Genomic DNA, 11,616 nt, shown 5'->3' on the forward strand with positions numbered 1-11,616 from the left:
TCCTCCATCTTTGATTCCAGCGTCCAAAACATGGAACGGAAAATAATCACTAACATGAAAAAATATGAGAAAAACATCATTTCTGATCAGCAGGTACAAGCTTTTAAAGTATTCACACCCCTGGCTGTTTGAACCTCTTATTGCTTTTCTGCATAAAGTTATGGTCAAAGTCATTTTTAACAAGCATTTGCAAAGTTATGGAGTCTGTGGGATGACATCTGGACACATTATGGGGCTTCTTCCATCCTCCCTTGGGAAATCAGCTCAGAATGATATATGGGCTTTGACTAGGCCACTTGGGCACATTCTCCCTGTTTCTGAGCAGTTTTAGCTGGAACATTAATCTTTACCGTCTGACTCAGATTATCCTCCAGGACTTCAGGGTTTGCTGCTGGGAAGCATTCCCAGAGCATGACACTGCCACCACCATGCTTCATAGTGGAGGAGGTGAGTTTGTGGTGATGTGCAGTTTTTTTTTCTTTTACCAACAAGTAAAATTTTGTCTCATCCAAGCAAAGAATGTTGTGTTAGTGGACCTGTAGTCTCATATGTACCTTTGGTCGGATTCCAGGTGAGAAATGAGCGTCATGCAGGTGAGTAACCAAGGCAACAGCTCTGAGACACTAACCGCAGACTTTACATTTTAATTAAATAATTAGTAAAAAAAAAAAAAGAAGCTTGTCTCCACAGTTTTTCCTGTGGGCTGTGAGGAAAACATCCAAGGGGTGAATACTTTTTACAGACTGTAAATCAGAAAAAGAAGCACAAGTGAAGGACAGCAGGACTTCCTGTCCAGGTTTAGCTCAGATCAGCGATTTCCAAACTGAGGGTTTTAACTATTCAATTATGTGTTCAACTAGAGGCCCAGGGGCCAAATTCGGCCCACCTTAGTTTTTTCTCTGGCCCTCTAGACATCAAAGGAAACTTAGTTTGACAGCCCTGTTTTAAATGATGAAATCAAATGATAAAAATCTCATTTTTCAAAAACAAATCCATTAAATATACATAAATACAGATAAATAATGTAATGGAGTCACCAGGTCAGCTGTTGGGGATCAGCACTCTGGCACTATTTTTGGGGGTTACAGGTTGAAAAGTTTGTGAACTCCTGGCTTAGAGGCTGCAAAGAGTCAATTTCCGTGAACTGGTGATGTAAATAAATGTGGGAAGGTTTTTGAGATAAAAAAATGTCCCAACTACCCGAATCTGAACTCGTTTCAGTCAAACAGAGACATGAGGACAGACAGAAGTGTTACGGATTCTGTTTCCCTCTGTGTCTTTTAGCCTCTTCTGTCTGCTTACACCCTGCAGCTTACATAACCATGTTTATGTGTGACATAAACAGACTGAAACTGATTAGACCCTTTAGAGAGGGAGCAGACTGAGAAGAATAATCAGGAGCTCAGTGGACCGGCGCTGGACGGTGAATGTAACTCTGGTTCTGGTCCATTTGAATGACATGTATGGCTTTAACATTTGATCATTTTTCGGCATTAAAGCCTGTCCTTATACAACCAACTGTCATTATTTCTCAAGGTAATTTACAGTGAGGGGTTCTGGTCGGGTTCTGGTCTAAACGGACCTGGTGGAGCACAGAGACAGAAATGAATGAAGTCCAACAGAAGGTTTCTCCAGAGATACTCAGTTTGTGCTTTTAAATCTACTCACATCGTTTCATGAACATGCTGGAGAGCAGAGGGGCTCGTCAGTGTAAACATCGTTATTACCTCATATTTACTCACTAGCAAGAAAACTACCAGGAACCGCAGAGACCAGCAGGTCCTGCCTGGACATCTGCATGCAAAACAACACGCCATGCATCTGCCTCAGTGTTTTAGAAAAGGGGAACAGTTGAGGATGCAAACGTCTCTCAAGGCAGCTCTTCATCTGCAAAATGCTTTGTAATATACGAACTTTACGAAAGTTTAGCAAAACATCAACACAGTATTTTAAAAACACCAGGGAGAGTTGGGAGGGGTTCATACATTCCTTCATCGACCGCCTCCCTGCTCGGCATGCTGTCTGCAGGGAGGCGGCGCTTGGATTGGTCACGTTGTGTTTGTGTGCTTTTCTTCTGCTGTCAGCCGTCGTCGGCCCTGCATGCACAGCGGATGCTCAAGGTGCTGCACTTAGCATTTTTACACACGACTAAAGTCTGACCCTGAACTGGGGCAGTATGACAGAAACCTCATGATTGTTCCTCCAAAATGTTCCTGCTACAGGATGACAGCCAAAACACACCGCTTCCATCCAACTTTTCAAATTCTGATCTGATTTTTCCTGTCAGAAAGTCTCTGACTCGACGGCCGATCTACAGACCACTGGACTAGTCAGATCAATTATTGAGACCAGAGTTTGAACCAGAAGTCTTGCCAATGTAAACACTAGGAAAGATCAGAAAAGATCACAGTTTCACCCTTTTCTGAGCTCCAAACATGCAGAAGCATGCTATGGGTTCTGATACAAAAAGATTTTAGTTGGTATTTGTGTGGCTTTTGTTTTACGCTTCTTATCATACTCATGACGTTCTGACCAAAATAGTCCTGAGGTATGAAAGTTAAAGACCAAAATACATCAGATCAGATGATGTACATAGACACACATTAAAGATAACAGGGCTTCGCAGAACGCTAGCATTTCCCTGTGAGTGTATCTCCAAGTGTCCAACTAAGAGTGATACTTACTCTGGCATGAATAATCGATCTTGCGAGTCCAGTCGTATCAGAGTGTAAAGAGTCAGATGCAAACAGTGTGTTTATCCTACAAGTTCTGGAGTACTTGGACTGGTTTGGTCCAAAAAGCAACAGTCACCAAGCTGACGGACCTCATGGAGCCCGTTGACCTGATGAGTCACTTGCAGAAACTCCAAAGGATGAAAACTGTGATGAGAACTTCCTGAGCTAATCCAGCTACACTGTGCAAATTACAGGGTGATTGAAGGTCCCTGGAAAAGCTCTACGGATGACATGTTTGGTGTTAACGATCTGAAGAACCATAGAGAAGCGCCAAAGGTTTTGCTCTGTCCTTGTGGATCCACAGAGAACAAAGAAAGAACCAAGACAGGAACTGAGGTCCTGGATGAGGAAGTGAGGACAGAGACACTGTGGTGAGGTGTGAGGTAGTGCCACAGAGGTTTGGGTGGGATACATCAGGGATCTGCTCTGAGCTCCTTCTTTTGAAGGAGTTCAAGTCCTGAAGGTGGAGGAGGTCAACCAGCAACAGCAACAGGCGGTGATCTAGCGAGCTGAAGGCTGAATTTGGAGAAACCAGGAAGGAGAATCTGATGAAGCAGGTGAGACGGAGTCACCTGTGAACTTCTAAAGGGAGCAGGAGGTTCTACCAGTTGGTGACTGCAAAGACTTTCTCAGCTGGCGAAACCTGTATGAATGAATCTATGGTCCTACATAGATTCATGTGAAGATGCCACAGAGATTGTTTTCCACAGTTTCAGGACCAACATAGTGACATCATACTAATTGTACTGGAGCTTGACACCTGGTGGTCAATAACTTCCTGTACAGTGGCATGCCCAGCAGGCTCAAAGGAAGTTGATGGTGTCATGGCCTCCTGACCTTAGAAACAGCTCAACCATCCAACGATCCTGCCGGGATGTCCTCTGAAAGTCCACTGATTCCAAGGTCCAGTTCTGATTCTGGTTAAATCCATCAGACAAGGCACTACAAGTACCCAATATGTCATTTCTGAAACCGCTGACCTTTCACAGCTTCTGCCATCAGCTTCCATCGGACCGGCATACCGAACAGAACCAACAAAACTCTGAGGATGTGTTTGACGTTGTAGTCATTGTGGTTGTGATGACTTGTAAGTAAAGAAGAGGCAGGATTTCTCCAACATTGCAGAGTCAGGGTTGAACCGTAGACCAACCGGTAAATTGAAAGTCTTGCTTTTCGACTCAGCTCTCTCCTCACCGCAGTGGACCCATGCAGTGTCCGCATTGCAGCGGCAGCTGCACTGATTTCTCTATCAATCTCCTCATCCATCCTCCCCTTACTAATGAACAAGACCACAAGATGGATGAACTCCTCCACTTGGGGGAGGAACGTCCCTCCAACCTGGAGAGGCCTTGTGCATTCTGTAGCTCCAAGCCAGAAAGAGCGAGCAGAACCACATCATTCGTATAAAACAAGGAACAAAATCCACCGATCAACAAACTAGACCTTCCCGGCACTCGGCTACGCCTATAAATCCTGACTATACAAGTTATGGGCTCGATGTGAGGAATATGACAACAACAGTAGCAAAAAGCCCAGGTGTACATGTCTACTTGTTTCCCATGCACACATTTCTCTGGACGAGTGCAAGTGACTGTCGCCTCATTGCGCAAGTTCCACAGGAAATAAATGGAGAGGGAGCAACGTTGCCTTCCACATGTCAAGCCCTTCATGAACAGGACTGGTGATAAATAGCAGCCACACTGGAGTCCAACATGCACCAGAAACAGGTCTGGCTTAGTGTCAGTGATGCCTGTACAGAGAATCCCTAATAAAGGACCCTGGATTTTGTACTCCACCCCTACGGGGGCCCATGGGAGACACGGTTGAAAGCCTTGTCCAGGTCAACGAAACAAATGTGGGCCAGTTGGGCAAACTCTTATAAGCCCTTGAGCTCCCTGCAGAGGGAGTAGAGCTGGTCCAGTGTTTCCTGACCAGGATGGAAACCAAACTGCTCCTTCTGAAGGTTCAACTGAAGGTTCAACTGCCTTCTTTGTTCAACTATGTTCTTGGTTCTGTCAAAACCTCTCTCAATGCACTGAGGTTTCTTCTCAACAAATAAATGATCAATGGAAATGTTGACAGAACCTTTCAGATTCCTATCTCGGGTGGACCAGATGGACTTTGATCTACAGGTCTTATGATCTTCAGAAGTTACCAGGAGAACAGCAGCTCTCTGATCAATGACGAGATCTGAAAAGCATCTCCACCTTCATCCAGGGAGGAAGACGAGTGTAGCTTAAGGGGGTTACCATTGGGAATTATTATTTGATATGAAAGGCAGCAAATGTTTCAGTTGATGACATCATTAAAAGTACTAAACTAGCAGCAGCAAAAGCAGGAACCAAGGGGTTCCTACACTTGGTCCCTCAGAATAAAACTGTGAAGGCCAACTGGTTTAAGGATAGATGACCCCAATGCCTCATGGGTAAATACTGCGTGCATCATCTTTAGCATCCGCTTTGACAAAAAACACAAGACAGTCAACATTTTGTGAGGTTGGTTTGCTGTGGTGCTGAAGTTCAGGGGCCAAACGGCCTGGAAGACTGGTATTCACTGGGCTCTTTGGGCTTGATGCCCTTGCTGTTGTAGTAGTCAACCACCTGGTTGGGCACTTCTGCTAAGACGCTCTTCGCCAGCGCAGCCGGAGAGGCCTGGAGAGGACCCAAGAAGAAACAAAATGTTGTTTAATATGAACACCTGACCCTATTTTAAGGACTAATCAGTTTTCTGGGAACAAAACTTCTTCAGTTCAAAATGTGGTCTAACATGTCTGAAACAGAGCAATAAGGACATAGTACAGGCATAATGAGTCTCAGAAAGAGTTTTTATGAATTCCTCTGGTTTTCTGAAACTCACATGTTTGAAATTGCGAAAGGGGACAAACTGGACGATGTCCCGGAGGACGGGTTCTCCTTTGGGCGACCTCAGGATCCCGTCATCCCCATCCAGCATCTGCATGTCACCGAAGTCAGCGTTCCCGATCCCGATGATGATGATGGACATTGGAAGATGGGAGGCCTGGACGATGGCTTCCCTGGTGTCGGCCATGTCGGTGATGACGCCGTCAGTCAGGATCAGCAGAATGAAGTATTGCTGGAGCAGGAAGTTCAGGTCAGTTCAGATCGGGTCGGAGGGAAGCGGAGGTTCCTGAAGGCAGCGTCTCACCATGGCCTCTTTGGTGTGGACCTCCTGTGAGGCAGACTTGGCAACCTTCTGGATGATGGGGGCGATGTTGGTGGGGCCGTAGAGCTGCAGCTTGGGTAGGCAGGCCTGGTACGCCTCCACCACACCCTGGATACCTGAGCAGGTCCAAAAGGAACAGCATACAATGAGTCAGTCAGTCCAATAACTTCTGATGTTAATAAGCAAAATAAGCATATTTTAGAAGTGAAAATTTATCATTTTACTTAAATATAACAGGAAATCTGAGAACTTTCTACACATAAAGAGAAAAATGCAACAAAACTTTTAAATAGTGAAGCTCATGTTCCTTGCTGTTTATGGTGCAGGATCAGCGGCAAAATTAAATCTACCGTCCATCCAGCAGTGGCTACTTCCTAGTAGCAGGAGACTATGTCCATTCTCAAGCTAGCTACTGATCTGAGTAATGATTAATGAAAATGAGAAGGGGGCTTCTCACTATTGCTAGCATTAAATATTCTAACAACTAGCATGTGTAAGCTGTTCACCCACTGGCAGGGGCGCTGCCACGAATCTTGGGCCCCCTGACAAAAAATTTAATTCCCCCCCCCCCCCCCGCAGCTGCTGTTACAATTTCTTGAGTCTATTTGACCCATAAAAAGCGTCACAGTTTTAAAGGCTTCATCTGCCTTGCTTTCTTTGGTTCAATACTGATAATTAGCACAATATTTACTGTTCATGAATGTAACATCCAACAGTCCACATCAGGTATGCAAGTAGGTTGCTTAAATTTCTTCTATTAGTTTTAGATACTGAATGTCTCCCCATGAGCAACAGTCATAGGCAATGTGCAAAATACACAGAAAGCAACCCAGACTTCTCAAAATGCCATGTAGTTCCATTTTATTCAGGCTGCAGAACATAACTTTAATAAAAAATATGTTTTCTCCATATTTGTTAAAACTGTCACCAAGTCATGACAGTTTGTGAGACATAATATGTGAAAACAATCAACCTCCTCCATCCCCTTCCTGAACTATTATTACTGGCTAAAGTAATGCATCGTTCTGACCAAAACAACCAATCAGATGTTCTTAGCGCTGTCAATCAACCTCATTCACTCACTGCTAAATGTGCTAATGGTGGAGAAACAACTTATCATTATAGGAAAATGTTTATCTGCCATCATTGGTAGCTATGCTAACTAAACTCAGCATTTACAACAGGCTATGTTAGCTATGGCATAGGGATGAGCAACAACACAAGATTGTGATTGACAGCACTAAAACTCTCCTGCCTCTGACTGGTTGTTTCTAGCACTGGGAGAAAGCAGAGGAAATAGATTTTTCACAGATTACCTCTCATACCATACTGTCACAACATAATGACAGTTTTAACAAATTTGTGATTTTTTTTTTTTTAATAAAAGTGACATACTGCAGCTTTAATTTCACTCAGGAGAGGACAGGTCAGGAGGGACGTGGGTTAGAGCTGCTGCTGACTGACTGACCTGTTAAGCGTTAAAAGGTACAAAGGACAAGTTAAATATATGAATATGTTGGTAATTTTTTTCCTTAATTCATCAAATGCTAGTGAAATGGAGGCAAACAGTAGTTTGTAGCTAAGCTAACTATGCTAAATGGTTGATAATCTCACACAGTCTACTCACCTCTCTCGGAGAAAAACTGGGTTACAAATAGACACTTGTCTTTTTCTCTCTCCCTTTCTCTTTTTTTATTTGAAAACCTGATTTTATAACTTTTCTTAGCAGCATAGTAACTGCCACAGTCGTTCGTGTCTTCCACTTTCTGCAGCTCAACAGCGTCACGGTGAAGCTCCAACAGGAACAAACCATTTAACGCAGATGGGGGGTTCAGGGCAAATATGGACATGAGTTTTCTGGTCTGGGAGTGGGAACATTCAATTTTTACTGCTAAAAACAATCTTTGAAAATACAATATGATTCATTTTGTAATTAACAGGGCCACTTTTTTTATTTTATTTCTATGAACAAAAAATAAAAAAATAAACTGTGGAGGTGTTCTGTCTCATACCTCGTTAATCCAGCAAACCTTGTGGTAATAATGCACATGTGCACATCGATGTTACGTTTCTTATAAAGCCGTCATACCTGTAGAATTTTCATTTTGTGTGTTTTATTCCTCGGGTAAATAAAAAAAATAAAATAAGAAAAATCTAGTTATTTCCACGCAGAGTCCAGAAAGAGGTGTTGTTCTGCTGGTTGCCCAACAGCTTCGGTCAGCATCCAGCGTTATTCATGTTGTTTTAGGACATATTCGGTTCATATTCAGAGGTATTAAAATATTAAAAAGGTAGATTAGCTATAGGGACAAAATATCCCCACCAAATTTGTAGTCAAACAGTATTTGTAGTAATAGTGACGCTAAACGGGACTAATGTCTTGTTTACAGTTTGGAAACAGCAAAAGTCATTTATGTTAATATGTTTGATTAACATAGCAGCTTAATTAAATAAAATTTGCTGTAAACTTCTGAGAAACAAAACACACAAAATGAAACTTCTACAGGTATGACGGGTTTATAAGAAACCTGCTGAGTAAGCGGTATGTGACGTAACATCGATGTGCGCATGCGCATTACCGTAAGGTATGTTGGATTTACGGGTATGACAGACAGACAGAACCCCGCAGCGGGGAAACACTCTGACTTCATTAAGAGCTGAAGAGCCGCTTTCTGAACTCAGGTTGACCTTTAGGCAGCCGACAGACTCAAACCTTCAACATGATAGTGTAACTAAAGCGCTTTATTTCCTCAGGAAGTCATTTCATACATCCAGAAATCACTTTCTAGCTCCTCCAGAAACTAAAAGTTCAGGATTTAAAAAGCATTATTTTCATGATTAGTAAATTAAACCTGATGTCTGAGGTGTTTCCTTAAATCAAATACTTTGCTTCTTCCTCCCGGTCTGACTGAAGCCGCTGGCAGCAAAAGGCTAACGGCTAGCCAGCTAATTTAACTGGAAGGTGTGATGCTGCAGCTCTTCACCGTTTCCTAAAAGCTGCATGTTTCAGCTGGTCTGAGTTTTACTGTGAATATTCTGTGACTCCAGGCCCTCAGCGTTTGGTTTGTCTTGACTCAGATACGATCACCCTGTGGCTCGTGTTTGCTGCCTGAGATTAAAATGACGGAGAAACTTCATGCTGGAGGTCAGCAGACAGCCAGAGGAGCCATGAGCGGATCAAAGCCGCCGCTGATCAATCTGATCAATAGTCAGTGAGGAGAGGAAGGACGCAGCCACTCTTCTTCTTCTTCTCTTTCTGGAATACTCACTTTAGTTAAGAGCATGTTGTCATGGACACAGAAATTTGAATGAGTGAAGAATCAGGTCAGAATTTTATTTTAAGAACAGGATTTTAATTTGAAGGAATTATTTAGTTTTTGGGTGGCAAAGAATTTGTTTGTGGGCAGGATTTAGTTTACTCAGAGAGCAGAACCGTTCCTCTCCGCCGTTTGGACCAATCAGAGAGCAGAACCGTTCCTCTCCGCCGTTTGGACCAATCAGAGAGCAGAACCGTTCCTCTCCGCCGTTTGGACCAATCAGAGAGCAGAACCTACCAGCACACTCAGGGTTGTCCTTGTTGAAATTCACAGCGAAGTCGTGGGAAACCTGCAGGAAACAGAAAGCTACGTTTAATCTTTGATTAAACAAGAGAGGAAGATCATCATCATCATCATCATCGTCCTCATCATCATCGTCCTCATCGGCTATGGGTTTATTGTTTCTGATCATTCAGATCTGAAGTAACAGCCTGGACCCAAAGTGGAGCAGATCAGTTTCCTGCTGATCAGAATGCATCATGGGAAGGCAACTGAGGTCAGTAGGGGGCGCTGCTTGACATGCAGCAGCAACCTCTCTAAGCAGAGTGCATGCTGGGATGGCCCGGCGGGACGTTACCTTGAAGTCTGGAGGGATCCGGGCTCCGAAGCCGAACGCTGGGAACATTTTATCACTGATGAGAGAGGAGACAGAGAAACACTCTGATTGGCTGAGAGGAGGCTACTTCCTGTTCAGGAACAGACTCTGATTGGCTGAGGGGAGGCTACTTCCTGTTCAGGACAAAAATCCATCAGAATCTGATTTAGTCACATTTCTGTTTCCAACATCTGGAGTTTCTTTTCAAGTTTCTGAGGATAAATTAAAATGAATGAAGTCAAATAATTTCCAAAACATAATAATATGAGGTCAACATCAAAGATATTTATAGTTTTTAATCTTCAACTTCTTCACAGATTGGAGCAAAGTTCATCTTTCCAGAGTTTCTCTGATCATTCATGGAGCTTCTTTAGAAATCTGGACTGTGGACGTTGACATTAGCATTAGCAGCTACATGTTAGCATTCAGATGCTACTTTAGGTTAGCATATCTTCGGTGAAAGGCTAACTCCTTTTAGCACAACTTGAACACAACATCAGTCTTCACCAGCATCCAATCAGATCAGTTAGGAGCAGAACTTAACCTGAGACAGGAAGTGACATCATCACTTTGGGCTGAAATTAACTGATAACTAAACCGTTTAAGCTAATGAGTCTTTTAGAAATTATAGAATCTGGAGGTGAAACCATCAGATTATCAGATCCCTGTCCAGAAGAGATTCTGAGAGCCCAGCCTGACGGTTTGAGACCGCAGCAGGCCGGGCGGCGCCACCGGTTCTGACCCACCTGTCGTAGTCCTGGCAGATTTCTCCCACAGCCACCAGGGCCTTCAGGTACTCGTTGGGCTGGAAGGGGTGGATGTAGTGCAGGGAGCAGCTGTTCCGGGGGTCACCGTTGGACGCCGTGAAGTCAATGGCCACCTGCAGAGGACACAGCCAATCAGAGGCTACCAACCAGGAAGACGTTTCCATGACGATCAGAAAGGAAGCGTCAGTCACAGAAGCTGAGAAAAACAGGAAGTTTCTTCTGGAGACGACAGGAAGCTGTTGCCACATAAAACAGCTGGTCCCAGTTCTGGTTCCAGTTCCAGTTCCAGTTCTGGTCCTCGTTCCGATCCTGGTCCTGGTGCCGGTTCCAGTTCTGGTTCCAGTTTCGGTTCCAGTTCCAGTTCGGGTCCTGGTTCCAGTTCCAGTTCCAGTTCTGGTCCTCGTTCCGATCCTGGTCCTGGTGCCGGTTCCAGTTCTGGTTCCAGTTCCATTTCCCGTCCAGATTACGGTTCTGGTCCTTATGGGACACCACTTGTAAAGTTACAAACTTATCACTTTTGTAGCCTGAACTTCACTTTTTCACCGTGTTATTCATCCATTCATAAACATCATGTTTCAAACTAAATACTAAATTAACCAGTGAAATATTTGTGAGCTAGCTAAATGTTGAGTTTGTAATCTTATTTAGTTAGCCAGCTCAAAAGCCCGGCGCCCTGATGGCCCTGATGGCCCGGCGCCCTGACGGCCCTGATGGCCCTGATGGCCCTGATGGCCCTGACGGCCCTGATGGCCCGGCGCCCTGACGGCCCTGATGGCCCTGATGGCCCTGACGGCCCTGATGGCCCTGATGGCCCGGCGCCCTGACGGCCCTGATGGCCCTGATGGCCCTGACGCCCCTGATGGCCCTGATGGCCCGGCGCCCTGACGGCCCTGATGGCCCTGATGGCCCTGACGGCCCTGATGGCCCTGACCGCCCTGACGGCCCTGATGGCCCGGCGCCCTGACGGCCCTGACGGCCCTGACGGCCCTGACGGCCCTGATGGCCCTGATGGCCCTGAC

General features: G+C 44.7%; 1 protein-coding gene across 1 annotated transcript; it reads right to left on the reverse strand.

The window, feature by feature from the left end:
- Positions 1 to 469: 469 nt before the first annotated feature.
- Positions 470 to 11,203, reverse strand: LOC103131806 (copine-4-like). Its single transcript, XM_007543534.2, has 6 exons — positions 10,577 to 11,203; positions 9,813 to 9,867; positions 9,473 to 9,524; positions 5,901 to 6,034; positions 5,592 to 5,828; positions 470 to 5,386 (listed from the first exon to the last, which is right to left on the reverse strand). The coding sequence occupies exons 1-6, from the start codon at positions 10,843 to 10,845 to the stop codon at positions 5,255 to 5,257; spliced, it is 879 nt and encodes a 292-aa protein (XP_007543596.1). The 5' UTR covers positions 10,846 to 11,203; the 3' UTR covers positions 470 to 5,254.
- Between the last annotated feature and the right edge of the window lie 413 nt (positions 11,204 to 11,616).

Source organism: Poecilia formosa, unplaced genomic scaffold, assembly GCF_000485575.1.
Source record: "Poecilia formosa unplaced genomic scaffold, Poecilia_formosa-5.1.2 Scaffold844, whole genome shotgun sequence".
Classification (NCBI taxonomy): Eukaryota; Metazoa; Chordata; class Actinopteri; order Cyprinodontiformes; family Poeciliidae; genus Poecilia; species Poecilia formosa.

Excerpts from the sequence above, each read along its gene's own strand:
- LOC103131806 (XM_007543534.2), bottom strand. The coding sequence starts at position 10,845 with ATGTGGCAACAGCTTCCTGTCGTCTCCAGAAGAAACTTCCTGTTTTTC. Across the intron at positions 9,525-9,812 it reads GGATCCCTCCAGACTTCAAG|GTTTCCCACGACTTCGCTGT; the intron begins GTAACGTCCCGC and ends TGTTTCCTGCAG. Across the intron at positions 6,035-9,472 it reads GGACAACCCTGAGTGTGCTG|GTATCCAGGGTGTGGTGGAG; the intron begins GTAGGTTCTGCT and ends GGACCTGCTCAG.